The sequence below is a fragment of the Protomyctophum bolini genome, assembly GCF_963924005.1.
Source record: "Protomyctophum bolini genome assembly, chromosome: 12".
NCBI classification, from domain to species: Eukaryota; Metazoa; Chordata; class Actinopteri; order Myctophiformes; family Myctophidae; genus Protomyctophum; species Protomyctophum bolini.
This window is the reverse complement of record NC_137873.1, coordinates 36,812,252-36,831,887: the sequence shown is the minus strand read 5'-3', so window position 1 is coordinate 36,831,887 and position 19,636 is coordinate 36,812,252. Positions and strand designations below refer to the sequence as shown.

Here is a 19,636-nt window from a genome sequence, read left to right as displayed (position 1 = left end):
GGCCACATACTCGCTGGACTGCTCTAGTGCGCTGCTGCTACACCGCTCCACGAACATTTCCTACAACACAACCGTTGTGTTGCAATTGGCGTAGAGTAGTAGGCTACTGTGGTGATACTGTCTGTACAGTGGTGAGATGAGCGTCTCGTGCAAGTGCAACGATGGACAATAGACCGCGAGTCGACATTCACGATATTGTACTATCTACTGGTGGATATGAAGTGACTCTCTGGCTGATTCCTGGATGTAAACAGTGATGTTGCATGACATGCCTCGAAATTCTGGTAAGTCTCGTGCAAAGTGCGCTGCAGGCAGGCAGCTGATCGCGCTAGTATGGTCTGTACTCTGTAGTAGTGGAGCGACCATAAGCTACTTTATTACTCTAAAATTAGTTAACTAAACTGGCACGTTTTAACGTTGAAATGATCGAGGGCAAATTGTCTTTATAAAAAAAATAAACAAACATGTATACAATCCAGTGGGTCTATGTTTTTTGCACTATAAAACCTTGTCGCTCAGATCGAGGTCCTATATTGCTGTCGTGTCGTGACAGGTGATGCTCTAGTCGTAACTGTCCATGCTTGCCTGTTGCCTTTCTTCTTAACAAATCTTTTATCCTGGAAGAAAAGCTAATTATTTTGGTGCTGGAATTTCATGATGAGCTCCCACTGATTTGCGTGTTAATAGTCGATAATAATACAGACGATAACAATCCAAAATCACGAGTTAATTTCTTGAATTTCATATTGCTATAATAATTGCATATTTCAGTTATCTGTTATTTGGCACTGCATATGCATATAATACTTATATTTCCAACAGGAAATCACATCACATTATAAAATGCCACATTACGGTAGCCTAATACATGGTCAACTCAACAATCAGTCCTGTCGACAACAACACACACGACACACGTTTGGTTCCCAAGTTCCCAAGCCCCCCTGCTTACTAGTCGACACTACAGAGGGCCCACTGACTATAGCAGACATCACAGGCTGGTACCAGAGGGCTTTAATGTGCTACACTTGACTGTTTATCCTATATATGAAGCATTAAAACACTCGTTTTATTGCCTTTGCATTTATAATGGCCATTCCACTGTAGTTCAGCTTAAGTTTTTGTATTCTCTCGCTGTTACAGGTTGGAAATCAGATGCCAATCGTTCATGCTCCCATGATGTAAAAATAACACTGGCCAATCAGTTGGGGGCAAATACATGAACAGCTGCAATGTACTGTATGTTGCACAGCTTACGTTATGAGTCCGCTATGCCAGCAAAGTACAAATCACAAGTCAAGCAACTGTTCACATTTGGAAATGCTGCATGGACTATTGATGTACTGTATATGACTAACAAATCCAAGTAGTTCAAGGGAAGCACTGTGCCTTGTCTTGTGTTTTCTTTGTTCAGTTTCGAAAATAGACTTATAACATAAATAACTCACTAATAAGGGAACGGTGCTTATGCTTGTCTTAAACACAGCTTAGCATCTGGCCGTCCGACACAGTTCTTTTTTGGAAATAGATGATAAGTAGGGTCATTGCCGAAAGAGTCTTTGGCTTAGTTTTGGCAGAGCACTACAATCATCTACAGTGTTTATGGTATACAAATGATTTGCTCTTTTAAGGGCAGTTATTTTCTAATGCTTGCCAGTCTTTGACAGTGGCACAGAGCAAGAGTAATGTTTGTTGGGCTGATGCCAAAGTGAGAGGTTTGGGGGCTGCAACTGGAGAGCCAGCTAGAGCTGTACAGGAATGTGTAGCCTTCTCATTTGTAGTTAAAGATAGAGGCAGCGCAGGCTCACAGTTTCTAATTTCAGATTCCCTGAGCCAGTCCCATCCATTTGGGCAGCTTTTGTTGTTATGTCTCCTGGTTAGACGGGGATTTATACTGTGTGTGTATAGTTGTTTTTATAAGAAGGACATGCCTTTGTGATAAGCGCACAGAGAAGAGGAATGCGACCATGGTACTTTCTGAAGGGTATGTTGATTGCCTCTTGCGATTGGTATTTTTATTTATTTATCGTGTTTTTTTTTTATATCTATGTTCTGTTGGATCATGGATGTTATAACATTGTCTTGTAAATATCGGCCGGAAATTCACACCAGACAGCACATATTTTACGTGTGATGTGCGTGGGATATCGGTGTTAACAATAAAGCAGTGTACATTGTACAATGCAAGTTTTCTCACCGCAAGAAAGATAGACAGATCATGCTGTGTATGCATTTACCATAGCAATTCATCAGAAGTGATGTAAGGCAGCATTAATCAAAGTCACTCATCTGTAACATTTAGTGTGTAGCCCTACACGTGCATGCTCACTACACACTCATTTTCAATTATTATTATTATTCAATTATTATTTAACAGGAACACAGGGGAAGAACCAAATGCAGATGTCAGAGCAGGTGCAATTCAAAGAATTTACAGTAGGCTATTCCTAAAACAGGCAGTACAAGGCTTACAGAATGGTGAGGCAGGCACAGTAGTCAAAACCAGAAAAGTAGTCCCAACACAGGCAAGGAAGTAGTCCAAATAACAGGCAAAACGTAATAAAACGCAGGTCAGGCACGGCAGGCAGAACTGCTTCCAGAGACGGGACTCAGGTAACCAGAAACATGGAATACAATACAGATGCATTGACAATTTGGCAGGGACCAGCGGAAGTTGGTCCCTGCCAAAGTTGGTATAGCTATTGACTGAGGGCTTGATTAGGTAAAAGAGGTGCAGGTGGGGAAGCTCAGGTGACTGCAGGGTTGATAAGAAGAGTGGGAACAGTGTGCTGATGGGTGGGGCGGTCAGGTGAGGTGACGGGCAAATGAGGGAACAAGGGCATCTGGCAGAGAAGTATGGAATAGCAGGAAACATCAGGTCCATGCAGGGCACAGGAGCACTGTTGACCCGGGATGCAGGACCAACGCCCGGAGAGCAACGTGGACGCGGAACATGTATGGAGGGGCAACCAGGAGGCATGTCTGAAGGGCTAGAGCTGCTCTGGACAACCTGACAACAGGCATCAGAGCAGCTCTGGTGGACTGGCAGGAAGAATGAGTGTAGGGCCGTCGTCAGGAAGATAATCAGCTGTGCGGACACACTGGAGGATTGGCAGGAGGATGGCCAGACAAGCAGAGCCACTCTGGGGGATTACCTGGGCCGGCCGGCAACATTGCATGGGTTGAAACCGCTCTGTCTGGAGGCCGATGGCATAGGCTGCTGCGCCGCTCTGGGAAGAAAACTGGGCCGTTCTGGAGGTCGGCAACATGGTGGTGCTAGGTTTAGCTAGGATATCTTCACTTGTCTTGCTTCGTGGTTATATTGCACATCGCTGAATCACAACATTTGGTGACGTGGAAGACGTTATGGACAGCTATAGCCTATGAGTCATTTGTGGGGTATTTCAAGGCACCCTTAACATTTATTAAGCGTGCGTCAGTGTTGACGTTTGTGGGTGAACAGTCAGGAGGGATGGTGGGTAGTGGGAGCATAATGCGGTGGTTGCCAGTTAAAATGATTAAATATCTTAACCCATTTTGGCCTGACGTCGAATTTAAAAAAAATGTCTTCAAAATCCTGACAGTTTTCTGAAATACCTATGTTTCTGTATCAGTGGTGCTCAATTATTCATGTCAAGGACCCCAAAAACTATATGTAATTGGCCTCAGACCCCCATCTGAAAATAATATTGTTCCAGGAACCCCCCCAGAAGCAAAGATTTTGAGTTAAAAACGTATATTTTTCACGTCTTTTCTAAAATAGCAGACCTACAAGCTCGTAGCGCACCACTCGGTGGTACGCTATGAGCTTGTAGATCTGCTATTTTTCAATAGCTAAATTATAACAATGTTTAAAACACCAAAAGGGGTTCCCGCCCAAAATGGGTTAATATTGCAATTAAATTCCTGATTCAATCTTTTAAAGTCAAGCTTCAATTCTGTTTACTGTTAACAGTATAACGACCCCAATATTAGATACTGTCAACATACATTGATATTTAAAGGACCATACTGATGTTATTGCATGTTTAGGCCAGGTTTAATTTACAGTAGTATAGTAAAACTCAAAAGGTCTTCCGTTATGAACTCATAGCCGCCCACACCTCTGCCAAATCTCTCCCACCAACCAGTTGTGGCAGTACATTTTCTGAAATGCTTTTTTGATTTGATTAATCAGGATTCATTAATCAGTATGAGACCTCCACCTGAATTGGATATTGGTGGTACCTATAGAAGGAGAAAGAAAACCTGCCTGGTTATGATACGCTAATATTGTTCAAAAATGACCATACAGTACCTTGCCCTTTGAGTGTGACATTTGTGGAATGGCATGAAATGCAATTTGTACAGCAAAAATGTCTGTGTGTCGTTTCATAATTATCTGCATCTACCACTAAATAGCTTAATCTATTTCAGTTATTCATATAAATACCACGATAACAGCCAAGCCATTTATTTAACAGTTGCCCAAGCATCTGTATACTATGCAATATAATGCCACAATGCACAATCTCAACCGAAAATATCTCTCGTAGAAGTCAAAGAAGTTCTCTTCAAACTTATCCCTGCAAATTCCCTGTAATGGGGGGGGGATCTAGCGCTGTGTTTTTAGGAATGGAGTGACTGGGTTCTTTGCTACTATGGCAACAAACCACATGACTAGGTGTATTAGATTGCCTTGGACACTGTGCAGTGAGGCGTGGTGTGGAGCATTCATCCTGCCAGTCTGCCCCTTTGAAAGTCTTGTCCTTGTCTTACTCAAGTTTTTTCTGTGACACCCCATGAGTCGGGACTGCATGGCTCTTTAGATTCTTGCATTAGATTAAAAGATATTCAGCCAAGTAAAAAAAAGAAAGAAAGAAAGAAAAACAGGAAGAAAAAGAAAAAAAAACAGATTAGTGCGTACAGTGAAAATATGTGACGTGTAATGACTTATCAATAAAGCTACAACCCGGAACACTAATTTTGCATGGTTGAGAATCTGCAATGGAGATGCATGGTCTCTTTACTATCTTAAATGCACCAAGTCTCTGTATACACGTACTGTGTACGTAGTGTGTACATAGTCTGTAATCCACGTAACTCGAGAACCGTTCGCCCCACCGACTTCAAAATCGACACACGCGTTCCACACCCCCACAGGGAGTGCAGGGCCCGGTGTCGAGTCGGTCGGACTCACGGTAGTCCAGAACCAGCACAAAATCCTCTGCCCGGGTTCTGGACCCGATCACCTCCATACAGTACGAGTAAGACGCGCAAACGCGGGAAGCGAACGCAGCTCGTACATTTTTGGGTTTTGGACGTATAGCTGCTTTGGGGACTCCTTATATGGTGCCCCTTTTGTGCCCATATATGGAGCTGAGTGGACCTGGCCCCTTTTGTGCCCATATATGGAGCTGAGTGATTGCTGATGCAACACACTCCATATTTGGATAGCGGGACAGACAGACAGACACACACACAGACAAACATGATCTGCTAGGTCTCATAGTAAGTGCTCACGGCGTTCGCAATTGGCAGCAAATTTTGATTTTAGTTTTAGTCACATTTTAGTAACCTGGAATGCTTTAGTCTAGTTTTAGTTGACTAAAATGTCATACGATTTTAGTCGACTAAATTTACATTTATTTTTGTCTACTAAAATGTATTTTGGTGGGCGTTGATGCCGTCGTAATGACTGTTTTTACTCAAATAGACAATCTACGGCACTGCCACGCGTTGTGAGCTTGTAGATCTGCTATTTTCAGCATGCAAACAAAGTGTAAAATGACTTATACGGGATCTCTTGTGGGTGAACTATCCCTTTAAGCCAGATTCTATACTTACGTAGTTGTGCATCGGTGTCATGCACCGAAAATACTAGATCTATACAAGTTTGAGCTTGTAGATCTACAAGCTTTGAACTTGTAGATCGGCTGTTTTCGGTGCACGTCACCCGTACACAACTAGTATAACCCATTTCGACCTGAGGACGATTCTACAAATCGAAAACCTATGTTTCTATGTCAGTGGTGCTCAAACTAATTTCATGTCAAGGACCCCCAGAATTATCTGTATTCGGCCGCCGACCCCCATCTGAAAATATGTAGTTCCAGGGAATTTGAGTTAAAAAACGAATATATATTCAAAGATTTGAATATATATAAGAATATATATTCAAAAATATCAGACCTACAAGCTGGTGCCGCGCTACGAGCTTGTAGATCTGCTATTTTTCAATAGCTAAAGTGTAACATAATGCTCCCAAAACACCAAAAGGGGGTTCCCGGCGCGCCCAGAATGGGATAATTCAAGCTTCACCAATAAAATCAGGGGTGCATATAGACACTGACATCACTTTCCCCTCTTCTTCTTATTCTTCTTCTTCCCGAACCAGAATGATTGAAGATTTCAGGAGGAGCAGTGACACCGCCATGGCAGACAGAAGGCAACTGTTTGTCGAGATGAGTGAGTGTGCGCGGCCCTCGTCTCTGAAAGGACCACATTTCAATGTGATCGATGCTGCAGGACGACGATGCTCATCGACCATAAAAGTGGCAAATCCTTTTCTTATAACCTCCATGGAAAGGGGAATATCATGAACATGAACTGACCCCCCCCCCCCTACACACACTACCACCACCACCACCACCAGTGTCAGCCAAATTCATATCGTTGCTGTCTGGAAAGAAACCTCATAACTCCATTTTTGAGGTTTTAGATTTTTCTTGGCATAAATCTGCGCTATTGAACACCCTTTTACGTCTGTGTGTTGTTTCGAAAATATTGAACCAATGGAAAGTAGTAAAAAGTGCTTTGGACAAAACCTCTTAACTCCATTGGACCCTCAAAATGTCTGCTAAAGCAACTAAACTCCACCACCTCTCCCCCTCTCATGGAAGTAATTGACAATATATGAAGTTACAACACCAACTTTGACGAGGCTGCATTGCTTTGTTTTAAAAATGTATAAGGTTTTCTTAATTTCCTGTAAAAAAAAATATATTTTACATTTCCTGAAAATTTAACATTTCGGAGTTACGAGGTTTCCTCCCGACAGCAGAGATATGAAACACTGTCTCGAAAAGACGTGCATGCCTCCGATGTCACCGCTCAAATGCTTTCTCACTTATATGTCGATGCCACCTCTCAAATCCTTTCTCCCTATGTGTTCACATGAGCGTGAAGCTATACATGTGTCTTCCGTGGTTCCACAATTTCTGTCAGCCGCTGTTCGTTCGTTCCCCACTTCCCGGGGACGTTCCCTCTCAGTATTGCTGTTTCACCATCATGTCTTCTTTTCTGCAGGGGCTCAAGAGTTGGATTCTATAAGACTGTCAACGTACAGAACAGCTTGCAAGCTGAGATTTGTTCAGAAGAAATGCAACCGTGAGTATACATGCCTGTCACTGGTGTTGTTGTTGGTTGTCGCGGCGGCAAGTCTTCCCAAGTTAACCCATTTTGGGCCGGGAACCCCTTTTGGTGTTAGCATTATGTTATGCTTTAGCTATTGAAAAATAGCAGACCTACGAGCTTGTAGGTCTGCTATTTTTGAAAAACCGAAGAACGACTGACACATACAAACATAGTCATTTTCAAACAGACATTTTCAGAATCGTCCTCAGGTCGAAATGGGTTAAGAGACATTTTCTTTCCCCGTTTGTCTCCCAGTACATTTAGTTGACATCTGGAATGTCATTGAGGCTTTCCGAGAAAATGGCCTCAACGGCATGGACCTCACCACGGAGTTCACGGTGGCTCGCCTGGAAGCGGTGCTGTCGACCATCTTCTACCAGCTGAACAAGCGCATGCCCACCACCCACCAGATCAACGTGGAACAGTGCATCAGCCTGCTGCTCAACTTCCTGCTGGCAGCCTATGACCCGTGAGTAAAGATGTCATGTGACATGGTGCAGGGACGTGCACACATAGACATCAAAGGGGGGCTTCAGCCCCTGCCCTTTTATACCACGTCTGTAAAACAACAACAACTGACACTTTCCAGGCAGCGAATGTGTAGCGTTTACTACATGGTGAAAGAAATAGCAAATGCCACTCCTTTCCCATGCCATGCCGGAAGGCAGCATTCAGGAGAATTGTCTTTTTTCCCTCCGAAGTCTCCTGAACTTGAACACTGTATTTTGGCGTTGAACAAATTTGTTTCGAAATCCATGGTGTTACACCTGCATCTCCACTAGCTAAAGACTGCTGGGTTGCTCCCTGAAAATAGCTGATCTACAAGCTCTTGTAGGATCTGCTATTTTTGCTATTTTTGGTCCAAAAGTGCCCTCTTAACGGGACACTCTCTGCACGTCCCTGGACAACGCCATGTCCTTTTCATCGGTGAGCATTTTTGAAGGGAAAGCGCTGATTATGTGCATTATGTGACGGTTAAATTGCCTTTATAAATGTAATAACAGCCTTTCGCAGAATCAGTGACTCTTTTTTTTATTGACTGTGAAAGTGAGCTAAAGTTACAGAAAACATCTTATCTACAGTATGAACATTGTATTATCTGGAAACGTGAAATTGAACCATGCATGCCTGTGTGTGTGTATATATATATATATGCATTTGCTCTTTTCAGGGAAGGCCTTGGTAAAATATCTGTCTTTGTTGTGAAGATGGCCCTAGCAACCATCTGCGGAGGGAAGATTTTGGATAAATTAAGATGTAAGCAACACCATTTAAAATCGCCCAGTTTCACTCGTAATGTATGTGTTAATATCCTTCGTAAATGTCCTGCCGTTCCTAATCAAAATGTGCTGCAGTGGAATTTATATTATATAAACTGTATTAGGCTTGAATGGGTATCTTGAAATCTCTCTCTGTTAAACGCTATTGTTCCTAGAAAAAGAGCCCTGCATGGGCTCTTCATGGCGGGAACAAGTCATTATTCATAATATGAAGTATAATAAGACATATTACATAATCTACAAAATCTGTTGCAGCAGCAGCAGCAGTGGCTCATGAAAGAAGGGGCCATGTCGCTATAGAGTATTGCAAATAATTGATTTGAATCACACCCTTGCTCTGATTTGTTTGCACAAAGTGCAAAGTGGTGTCCTATGTTGGGCAACTGACAATTCATTTGCAATATTTCCCATAGATATTTTTTCACAGATAGCAGACCCTGCTGGTATAATGGTGTACTCTCAATTTGACCAATTTCTGAGGGAGGCTCTGAAGTTACCAAAGGCAGTTTTCGAGGGCCCCTCTTTTAGTTACACAGAGCAGGCCACACGGACCTGCTTTGCACAGCAGGTGAGAATCAATGCCCATGTTGAAAATGTACACAAAGTAAGCCAAAGTTGTGGGTGATTCCAATCAGTCTTGTGATCCCCCCCCCCCCCCATCTGCCTCCTAACCTTCTCCATTTTCCCGATATTGAACAGAAAAAGGTCTCCCTCAACACATTCCTGGACACGCTGATGTCAGACCCTCTCCCTCAGTGTCTGGTGTGGTTACCACTCATGCACCGGCTTGCCAATGTCGAGAACGGTGAGCCGGCCACCACGACACATTCATGCATGAGAAAGACAGTGGGCTGGCGGGATGGGATTCCTTTTGCCTTGCATCATCAAATCGAGTCACAATACATATGCATGCTCGCTCAAGCACGTGTACCAGTGTACTGATGCAAACGCACGCGCGCGCACGCACACGCACACGCACACACACAAACAATACTGTGCACACACTTACACAATTATGTTACCGTCCATACACCCCTCCTCACTAGTCACCTCCATGTGAACAGAATTAGACTGTCACACACTGACGAGTCCAGAGCTCGCTGCTTTATTGCCTTATAATGCCCTGTTCTGTAAATCAAAGAAGTGCGCCGTCAACAGAGAGTGATGGCAAAATATCACTGCAGCACTGCTAAGCTTTTACAAAGGCGAGTTGAATCCTGAAATATCCTATAGCTAAATGTGTGTGCATTGTGTGTGCATGTGTGGCATTTGTGTGTGTGTGTGTGTGTGTGTGTGTGTGTGTGTGTGTGTGTGTGTGTGTGTGTGTGTGTGTGTGTGTGTGTGTGTGCGTGTGTGTGCGTGTGTGTGTGCATGTGCGCGCGTGCCTGCACAAGCGCGCGTGAGCCTAGCGTGGAGTCGTCTGGTGTACGCTGTGTATTTTGTGTCTGTTTGCCAACGTGTGACCCCCCCCTCCCCCCTGTAGTGTTTCACCCTGTCGAGTGCTCCTACTGCCATACTGAGAGTATGATGGGTTTCCGCTACCGCTGCCAGCAATGTCATAATTACCAGCTCTGTCAGGACTGCTTCTGGAGGGGGCATGCCAATGGTTCCCATAGTAACCAGCATCAAATGAAGGAGTACACGTCATGGGTAAGAGGAGGGAAGGAGGCGAGAGGGGAGGGGAGGGGAGGGGAGGCAGCCTGTGGGGGGGTTGGGGGGGGGGGGGTGGCTGCACTGGACCAGTTGCTGCAGCCATTGGTCACAGCATGCAACGGATGTTTAATTAATATCTGTGATATAGTATATGGTTGCATATCATCACATGTTCTGGTTGAATGTGACAGCATCTTTTCGGCTGTCTTTTATTCTGTCAGCTTCTTTTTTTTAAATGCTGATTTATGATGCGTGGTCTGAGTTTATTTTATTTATAAGCCTATATATATATATATATATATATATATATACTGTATATATATATTCGATGTGTGTTTGTGTGTGTGTGTATTTGTATATATTTTTTTTTCCTTTTTTTCCAATTTTGTTTCATAAATTTTGAATGTTGATTATGATGCGTGGTCTGAGTTAATTTTATTTATAGGCCTATAATGGTCTATGTGCGTGCGTGCGTGTGTGCGTGCGTTGGTATTTGTATATTGATTTTTTATATTTTCATGCATGTCCAAAATTGGGATGCCTGCCAGGTTTTAACGTTGTTAAGATGATAAAATGGTTACAGCCTTTATTATTCAATTTTCCCCAGAAATCCCCTGCAAAGAAGTTATCCCATGCACTCAGTAAGTCACTGAGCTGTGCGTCCACCAGGGAGCCTCTACACGCCATGTTTCCAGAAACCACGGAGAAACCTCTCAACCTAGCCCACATTGTGTGAGTTACACCTGCTTTGTTTCTGTTGTCATGCCACAAACAAGACAATCCCAAGGCTGGAGCCCTATACGTTAATTTCTCATCACCATGCCATCACTGTGTAGAGCCTGCGGGCCGTATTCTGATGTTGAAACCTCGTGTGTTTATTCCACCTCAGCCCCCACATTTCATAATTGTCTTGTTGATGCCTCCGAGTCTGAACTGATTCCAATCAATCTCTGGGAGCACATGATCAATGACGCTTAATTGTAGCCTCAGGGAATTAACCATAATCTATACCATAAATGTGAATCTTTCCTTTCTTTTGGCATTGCTTTGAATGATCACATAAAGATCCTGCAGGAATAATTGAGCTGAAGACCCCCCCCCCCCCACACACACACACACACACACACACACACACACACACACACACACACACACACACACACAATTGGCCTTGTTTGTTTATTTCATAATGGATTGAGGAGATTCACCCTCAAATAAAATTTACAGAGCTGTTGACTCATGTACAGTAATAGCCACAGTCGCTAATTGACACCTTAGCACTTTCTAAATGTAATTCATGTGGTTTGTTTTGTTTGCTTTGTTTTTGAGTGGTGCAACCACTCCTATAGTGTGTCCCTGGGTCCCTGGGTCTGTCCCTGCAGGCTAGCCTCGGAAACTCAGACGTTTTTTATTTCCAGGGAGAAAAACAAAAGTCTGGGGCCGAGTCCACTTCAATTCGGCATACAGTAGCGCAAACGTTGCTCACTCTCTGTCTGCACCTTTGTTAAATTGACGCACACACGTACACACACACACACACACACACACACACACACACACACACACACACACACACACACACACACACACACACACACACACACACACACACACACACACTCCTCTCTCTCTCTGTCACTCTAATTAATTAGTCTCATGTCCAGCAGCTGTGCCTGCAGGAGCTGCCTATGCCATAAAAAGCATAGGTGAGTTCCAGTCTAGTCCCTGGCTGGCAGGGTCTGTCCGAGCACGAAAATAGCTTTTGGTTGGTTTTCACAACCAAGTGTCACTGTTGCGCAGCCTAACTCACACACATACATATTAACTGTATATATGATGATTTGGGGTGTTACAGTACAGTACAGTACAGTACAGTACAGTACAGTACAGTACAGTACAGTACAGTACAGTACAGGGACCCCCACACGGTAACTCTGTAATTTCTCAACCATGAGTCGGAGCCCAAATACATATAATTCTAGCGGTCCTTGACATGAAACAGTTTGAGAACTACTGACAGAGAAACTGTCAAGATTTAGAAGACATTTTGTAGAATCGAGCTCAGGTCTATCCTCTAGTTTATTGACTATATTTGTATTTGTATTGTATTGGAACGTAGCCTTTTGTAGGTCAAAAGTGATTGTAACAAATGCTTTTATTCTTTTCTTGCTGCAAAATAGAGACACTTGGTAAGTTTTATTTGATTATTTTTTTGGATCACCTGCGCTTGGATCACATGACTGAGTCACCCCGAATCCTCTTAATTGCAATTCTAATCAAGTTCTGTAACTTACCTTCTTTCAGTTCTAATACAGTAACCTTACTGCACTTTGCTAGTGTGTACATAACGCCACATTTAGATACTTTCAGGTCACCTACCTACCGTACCAAAACGTTAATTCAGAATTATTCGTTTTTGGAGAATGAGAATTCCCACTGTGACACTGTTTTCTTCACAATATAGTTTCACAATCAGAAACTACCACTATTGTGTGTGTACTGTCTCAATGTGCCTTTAGTGCCCACTATGAAAACAAGATAAGAGAAAGAGACAGGTTTCTTGGTCTCAATTATAAAACACTTTTGTCTACCTTGCTTCATAAGATGTTTGTCTCTTTGTATAGGCCGCCCAGACCAATGAATTTCACCAATGAATACGCACTCACCCACTCGATGCCTATATCAGGGAACCCTTACTCCACCAAAAAGTGAGTAAAACAGCATTGAAGGATGCTCTCTTACAGAGAATCTACAGCATCCTCCTTACCATTTTGTCATATCCCCTCAACGCTCATGTCCTTTCACAAAGCTATGTTCATTCAAGTGTTTGCGGCTGTACACTTTTTTTAAAAGTGTGTGTGTGTGTGTGTGTGTGTGTGTGTGTGTGTGTGTGTGTGTGTGTGTGTGTGTGTGTGTGTGTGTGTGTGCGTGCGTGCGTGCGTGCGTGTGCGTGCGCGTGTGCGTGGCTGTGCTTTGTCTGGGGTATTTGTGGTCCAACTCCATTGCCTGGCGTGAATAGCTTGTCATTGCGCAAGAATAATGGAGTTGAGCAAAGAAAGCCCTTGACTCCCTTGACTAGGGACGCTCCTGATCTGCTGAAAGGGAGGGGGTAAGTGACACAGGTGTGCCTTTGAGAATGTGCCTTTGTAGCTCCACTGCATGTGCAAGCTAATATAGATAGATAGTCATCACGGTGCATACACTGAATAGCGTATTAGCTCCAGTGGAACTATTAACTTTCCTGACTTGTTACAGACGGGGTTTACGCTGTAGCGCTCAAGGGGCTCTTTCAAAGATGCTAGATGAAGCATGCATAATAAAGATCATCGGCCATTAGTTTGCGGTATCTGTTACAGTCCTCTTTCATTGACACATAGGGTAAAGTGGTGTTATAATGTGCTTTATCTTTCACTTCTTTGACTAGCAATTTAACATATACGTATCTATCACATTACCTAGTTACTGTAGGTTACATACTGTAGATGTAAGTGTCATATCATGTGAAGTAAAAAGATCCACATGCGCTGTGTAACTATTTTCCATTTTAGAGAAGTTTACACCTGCAGATGATGTTAATGTAAGGAAACATTTTTTTTCTACAGGAAACACTGTCCCCTTTCATAACATATCACTTGAATAAGAAGGGGGGACAATCCAGTATATGTGATGATGACAGATAGACGTTTTATGAGTTTTTCTTGTCAGTGTATTTCAGTGGTTTCAGCGGTTCATGGTTGTAAAAGGCTGTGTCACAGCAATCGTGTATAGGAGCTTTACATGGAATGATGTGTGGATGTGTGCATGGCTTTGGGGATACATGAAGGCATAATTGTGCATGCCTTATGTATCCTTTTCTGTATATTGTGTAATGCTAATGTAAACGTTTAAAAACATTTTTTTTAAATGAAAGCAGCTGATATAAAACGTTTTTACTGTGCTTCTTGCACTTGTTTATACACAGCCAAATCCCGAGTGTTAATTGAGTGTAACCACTCTCAGATTGAAATGAGGAATTGTGCTCCTGTAGGCATTATGTTTAGGCATTATCATATCCCTATAGCTATCTTTCTTGTGGTTCCTGTTCTATTCCAAACATAATGTGGCCTTGTAGTTCTTCCCATGAATGACTCTTTGTCATTCTTGCTCTTCAAACCAATCTGTTTTCTTTCTGCCTTTATTTATCTTACTGTCGGCTCTCTTGCTCTGTTCCCTATGTTGTCTCTCTCACACTGTTATTATCACCTGTTACTGTATGGGGTGTTTGTGTGCGTTTGCGTACATGTGTGTGCACGCGGGTGTGTGTGTGTGTGTGTGTGTGTGTGTGTGTGTGTGTGTGTGTGTGTGTGTGCGTGTGCGTGTGTGCGTGTGCGTGTATGTGTGTGTGCGTGCGTGGAACCCTACACCATTCCCAGGTTTAACTACAACATCGATGTTGCCGATAGACTTGCTGATGAACATGTTCTCATTGGCTTCTATGTGAATCTACTCCAAAACAAGCCCAACACATGGTTAGTTGGCGCTCCGTGCTGGTCAGCACCAGCTGAACCTACTTGCTCTGATGGTCTGCCATCTAGTGAAGCAGAGTAGCCCCTGTCTGTCTGACCACAGTAATGTCTCCCTCTTGGTCAAGGAGGATTTCCCCCTTTGCCTGAGTGGTAGATGCGTGATTTGCTTTGCAGGACACCTGTGTTCGAATCCAGGTAGCTACCGGTATATATCGGGGGGGGGGGGGGGGGGGGCTCATCCGGGATCAGACTTCCTGGTGGGGGTGGAGGTCAAAGTCGGGTGGAATTAGCAGAGGAGCTCGATCTGCCTAAACCACAGAAGCCTAATATATCCCTTTTAACTAGGGGAATTCCCTTGAGCCCTGTGCATTGTGAGCTTGTACAGTAGATTGGCAATTTCCCCCCGTTATTTTCTGAGACATTTGGAAAGGTTTTTTTATTCTATAATGAATATAACGCCCAAAAAGGGGATACCAGGTTGAAAGTGGTTAAGTCGTAGATCATTGGTTTCCCATGCTGGAGACCGGGGTTCGAATCCAGGTGGTTACACTAGCATTTTGACCCCCTAACCTAATGCTTCAAGTGCTAATGCTGCACATTGCCAAGCATCCCGTATAGACTATTCATAGTTAAGCTGATGTCTCACGCCCCAATCATCTGAATATTGGTTATGTGCCTGTGGTTGTTAGCTGTGTTACTATGGTCTAAAAGGGGTATTGAACGTGTCTCTTCTTGTGACAGAAGTTGACAGTATGCTTTCATTGGACTATAGATACCAAAGTAAAACAATATTTGGGTCTAGCCAAGATAAAATGTTTCTCCCTTTCTTTCATTTTTCATTTTTTCACAGTTTTCCCCCGGACCCCCGCCAATTTGACTTTTGACACATTCTATTCCTCACGATTTGAAGGTCATAACAGTCTTTCTAGTGTACTGAATGACATATCTGGCAGGACAAATAAGGTCAGAGAGGCCATTGCCACATAAGGACTGCACTCCCTCATGCTTATGGCATTTTTTAGAATGGCTGTCTTTACATCTCTGTTTGGTTAATATGCCTAGCTACTACATTGAAATGTAACCAAGGCTCCTTTTATATTTTTATTTGCTTGTTTGTCTGCTTATTATTATCACTCTGTTTGGTATTTTTGGGGTCTTTTTCATAATATGTCAACATTATTGATGTCAACCTTTAACATTTAAAGGAGAATTCCATGCTACAAGGCTTTCTTACCTTTATTTGTAGTTGTTACGTCCCCACCAAAGATGCAGGTGTTATTTTGTGCAAAAGTGCATTATTGGCTATTTCCCCTACCATAAGCCCTCAATGGGGGTTGGGTTTTTGTGCTAATTCGCTTATTTCCATCGAAATAAGTAGTAAAGTGTGCCGCTTGGGATACTATTTACATTATAAGAGGATATATAAAAAATTTGAGCGATGGGAATTAGCGAATTAGCACAACACCCCAATGCCCCATTCAATTCAATGCAATTCAATTCAATTCATTGAGGGCTTATGGTAGGGGAAATAGCCAATAATGCGCTTTTGCACAAAATAACACCTGGACCTCTTGGGTGGGGACGCAACAACTACAAAGAAAGGTAAGAAAGCCTTCTAGCATGGAATTCTCCTCTAAGCTGGTTCTTTATTAAATTGTGGGGCCAGGCACATGAGGGAACCCACTTTAGAGGTTCAAGGCTTCAAGCATGTTGACTTGTCTAGTCCAGTCATAATGAAACATTTATAACTTGTAATCTTTCTGTGTGTCTACATGTGTGGGCAGGTTAGGATAGGAGGGTGATGGGCAGACTGTGATACTTATCTCTGTGCTATTGCACCAAATACCATTATAATATTTGTATTCAAAGGCTGTCAACGACAAACAAGACTTTCAAACATTCTGTCAAATGGAAAGGCTGTGTTTAAAAACCTGAAAGGTAAAGGTATTTTCTAACTAGTGTGCTGCACAGCACACTAGTTAAAATGAAACCTGCCGTATCAGAAAATAGATGATTTTTTTATCACAGTCTATATTATGACATCAGCAGCCCTATGTAAATTATCATCCCTATGTTTTTGTACAGTACGTGCATGTTTGTAGACATGGGCAATTTGATCAACCGCTTCCTGTAGTCCTTCCCGGCTTCCATGTTAGTCTTAGAAAGGGAAGAGATGATCATTTCATCTTTACTTTTCTACATTAGCTGACCCTGTCGTGGCTCATATACGGTGTCATCAATCAGTGGTTCTCAAACATTTTCATATCAAGGACACCAAATATTAATATCCATTCGGTCCCGCGGATCCCCAAGAGTTTTGTCGTTAAACTGTTTCACAAAATATCCCCAAATTGTCACATTCTTCTCTCTGGATTAGCTGATCTAAAAGATTGCGACGTGTTGTGCGCTTGTTGATCGGCTATTTTCATATAGCCAGTCTATAGGGTTAAAATGGTTTCACTGATTTTGATCCTATTTTAACACATTTTCCTGGGGTGGGATAAGGGGGACCCCCTATAGTAGACCCCCCACTTTGAGAACCACTGTGACATAAATAGACAAGCATGCTTATACAACTGACTTCACTGTCGAGAGGAGAATTAAATTATTTTTTTATCCCACGATTTTGTAACCCATTTTTCACCCCTGCGTTATCTATTGTGATCCTGGGCTCTACACACCCTCCGCCAACCTGGGGAGAGCAACGGACTTGAACTCATGCTTCCTTCATGCCTGAGTGTCCAAGTTGCTCCTTTACACCTTGACAGGGGGGAGTTTTTCTGGTTGGACGTAGTGCGTGGAAAGAACACGTTATTCCAACCAGTTCCTTTCCCCTCCATCAGGCGCCTCGGGTGGCCAGGGGGAGGCAGTTTAGAGACCAGGATTACTGCATGTTTTTTGTGAGGGTATACCTACCCCAGGGGACACGGGGAGAACATGCAAACTCCACTCCACACAGAAAGGCCCTTTCGCCAACCCCGCCTCGGGTATGGAGGGGAAAGACAAACTATAACTCGACAAACAGGATCTAAAAGATAGCAGCTCTCTGTATGACTGTCTGTGTGTGTGTGTGTGTGTGTGTGTGTGTGTGTGTGTGTGTGTGTGTGTGTGTGTGTGTGTGTGGGTGGCTGTGTGGGATGGTGCGTGCGGTGTGGTGTATATATAGTTGTTGGTTATATCGTTCTCTGTGGCGAGTGAAGGCTGTGTGACATTGTTGTGACATGGCCCTCTCTCTCTCTCTCTGTTGTTTCCTCTCTTTGATCAGTTTGCTGGAGAGCAGCATAAACCAACAAGACGAAGAGCACTGTCTGATCGCCCGCTACGCTGCCAGGCTGGCTGCCGATGCCGCGGTGAGACCTGCGGAGACTTGCTCTGTAACTTTGGCACTGTACGTTGTAGTGTAGTGCGTGCTTGCACAGTGGTGGGAGAGGAAAAAAAGGATCCGGAATTCAAAGTGTACTTGAGTAAAAGGACAAATGTATTGGCGTCGAAATGTACTTAAAGTACCAAAAGTAGGAAGTACTTTTAGTTCACTATGCAGAATGTCCGATTTCAAGTTTTCAAATGTATACAAAATAGCTACAAGCTCACAATGCCGCGATGCGACGCATTATGAGCTTGTAGATCTTCTATTTTCAAAGGGCCGAAATAGGGCTGAAGTGGTTAATGTATGTGAAATAGAAGTGAAAGTATTGGAAATTGGAAATGTAAAAGTAATGTACAAATACCTCTAAATTGTCCTTAGGTATACCACTGTGCATGTACTGTATAGCACAAATGCAGAAAATATCAGTATTTTCTATTTTCAGAGATCAGAGAAGGACCATAATATTTCACATGGCAACTAGTATTTAGCTCTTTTTTTGCAACCCATTTTTTCACCCAGTGTCAATTCTCTAATGTACTCCTGGGCGCTATACACTTCCTCTGCCAACCTGGGGAGAGCAACGGACTGACCTCATGCTTCCTTCTATGTATGAGGAGTCCAAGCCGCCGAGGGAAGGCAGTTTCCTATTTAGCTCATGTTATACCTGAATATATGACGAAAGAGCACAATGGCCACTGTGTGAATACGGACAATTATTGTGATTGTTGCTGTTGTTTGAAAATGTCCAATCAGGCCAAACTTGAGGCTGTTTAGTGTTTACAGAGCTTGTAGGAAATATACATAGATATGAATATGAGTTGCTATTGGGGCGGAATGTCCTCGTATGTCCAAAACGGTTACTTTTCTGGAGATGGAAAACATAACCTGTCTTCCAAATGGATCCAATGTAGTTATTATTTACATTATAACAAGCTCGTAATACTTTTAATTGGTTAAATATTAATATACACTTTACCTTTACAAAATATTCCAAAAGAGCAGATCTACAACGTGTCGCAAAGTGACATTTTGTGAGCTTGTGCAGTAGATTGGCTGTTTTTGCTACTTTGTTGTGAGTTGTGACACTTTTAAACTGACAAAAAATGATTCACGGAAAAAAAACGTACAACGTTGAAATCTGGAGATAAGAGGTTTCTGTCCGATATGAGATATGGCATGAGGTATATAGCACAGCAGGGTGACCTCTCAGCCAGGAAGTCCCTGCAGTTAATTGACACCATCATGTCTCTCCCACTCGGCTCCAGCAACAGTCTCAGCAGCAGCAGAGAGTCCCCACGGACGTGTGCTGCTCTCTGGATGCCAACAAACAGCAGAGGCAGCTCATCGCTGAGCTGGAGAACAAAAACAGGTCAGTGTCTTGCCTGCCTTTGTGATACCGAGTGCCTCTTGTTCGTCCACCCCCGCCCCCACCGCCC

The 19,636-nt window shown here is 43.1% G+C and overlaps 1 protein-coding gene across 7 annotated transcripts in view; it reads left to right on the top strand.

Annotated features, from left to right (window-relative positions):
- The first annotated feature begins 72 nt into the window (after positions 1-72).
- Positions 73-19,636, top strand: part of dtna (dystrobrevin, alpha) — a 32,407-nt gene continuing 12,843 nt past the window's right edge. For 2 of the 7 annotated variants that reach the window (XM_080778176.1, XM_080778174.1), the window contains exons 1-14: positions 1,833-1,984; positions 6,377-6,447; positions 7,288-7,368; positions 7,651-7,864; positions 8,567-8,652; positions 9,089-9,243; positions 9,375-9,480; positions 10,159-10,325; positions 10,936-11,060; positions 12,953-13,036; positions 13,348-13,437; positions 14,741-14,836; positions 18,099-18,183; positions 19,466-19,569. In XM_080778176.1, the coding sequence (XP_080634302.1) occupies positions 1,968-1,984; positions 6,377-6,447; positions 7,288-7,368; positions 7,651-7,864; positions 8,567-8,652; positions 9,089-9,243; positions 9,375-9,480; positions 10,159-10,325; positions 10,936-11,060; positions 12,953-13,036; positions 13,348-13,437; positions 14,741-14,836; positions 18,099-18,183; positions 19,466-19,569 (1,481 nt within the window). In that variant the 5' untranslated portion in view covers positions 1,833-1,967. Of the gene's footprint in view, positions 285-1,832; positions 1,985-6,376; positions 6,448-7,287; positions 7,369-7,650; positions 7,865-8,566; positions 8,653-9,088; positions 9,244-9,374; positions 9,481-10,158; positions 10,326-10,935; positions 11,061-12,952; positions 13,037-13,347; positions 13,438-14,740; positions 14,837-18,098; positions 18,184-19,465; positions 19,570-19,636 lie in introns of those variants that run through there. The other 5 variants (XM_080778179.1, XM_080778180.1, XM_080778175.1 and 2 more) reach the window with 4 other exon arrangements.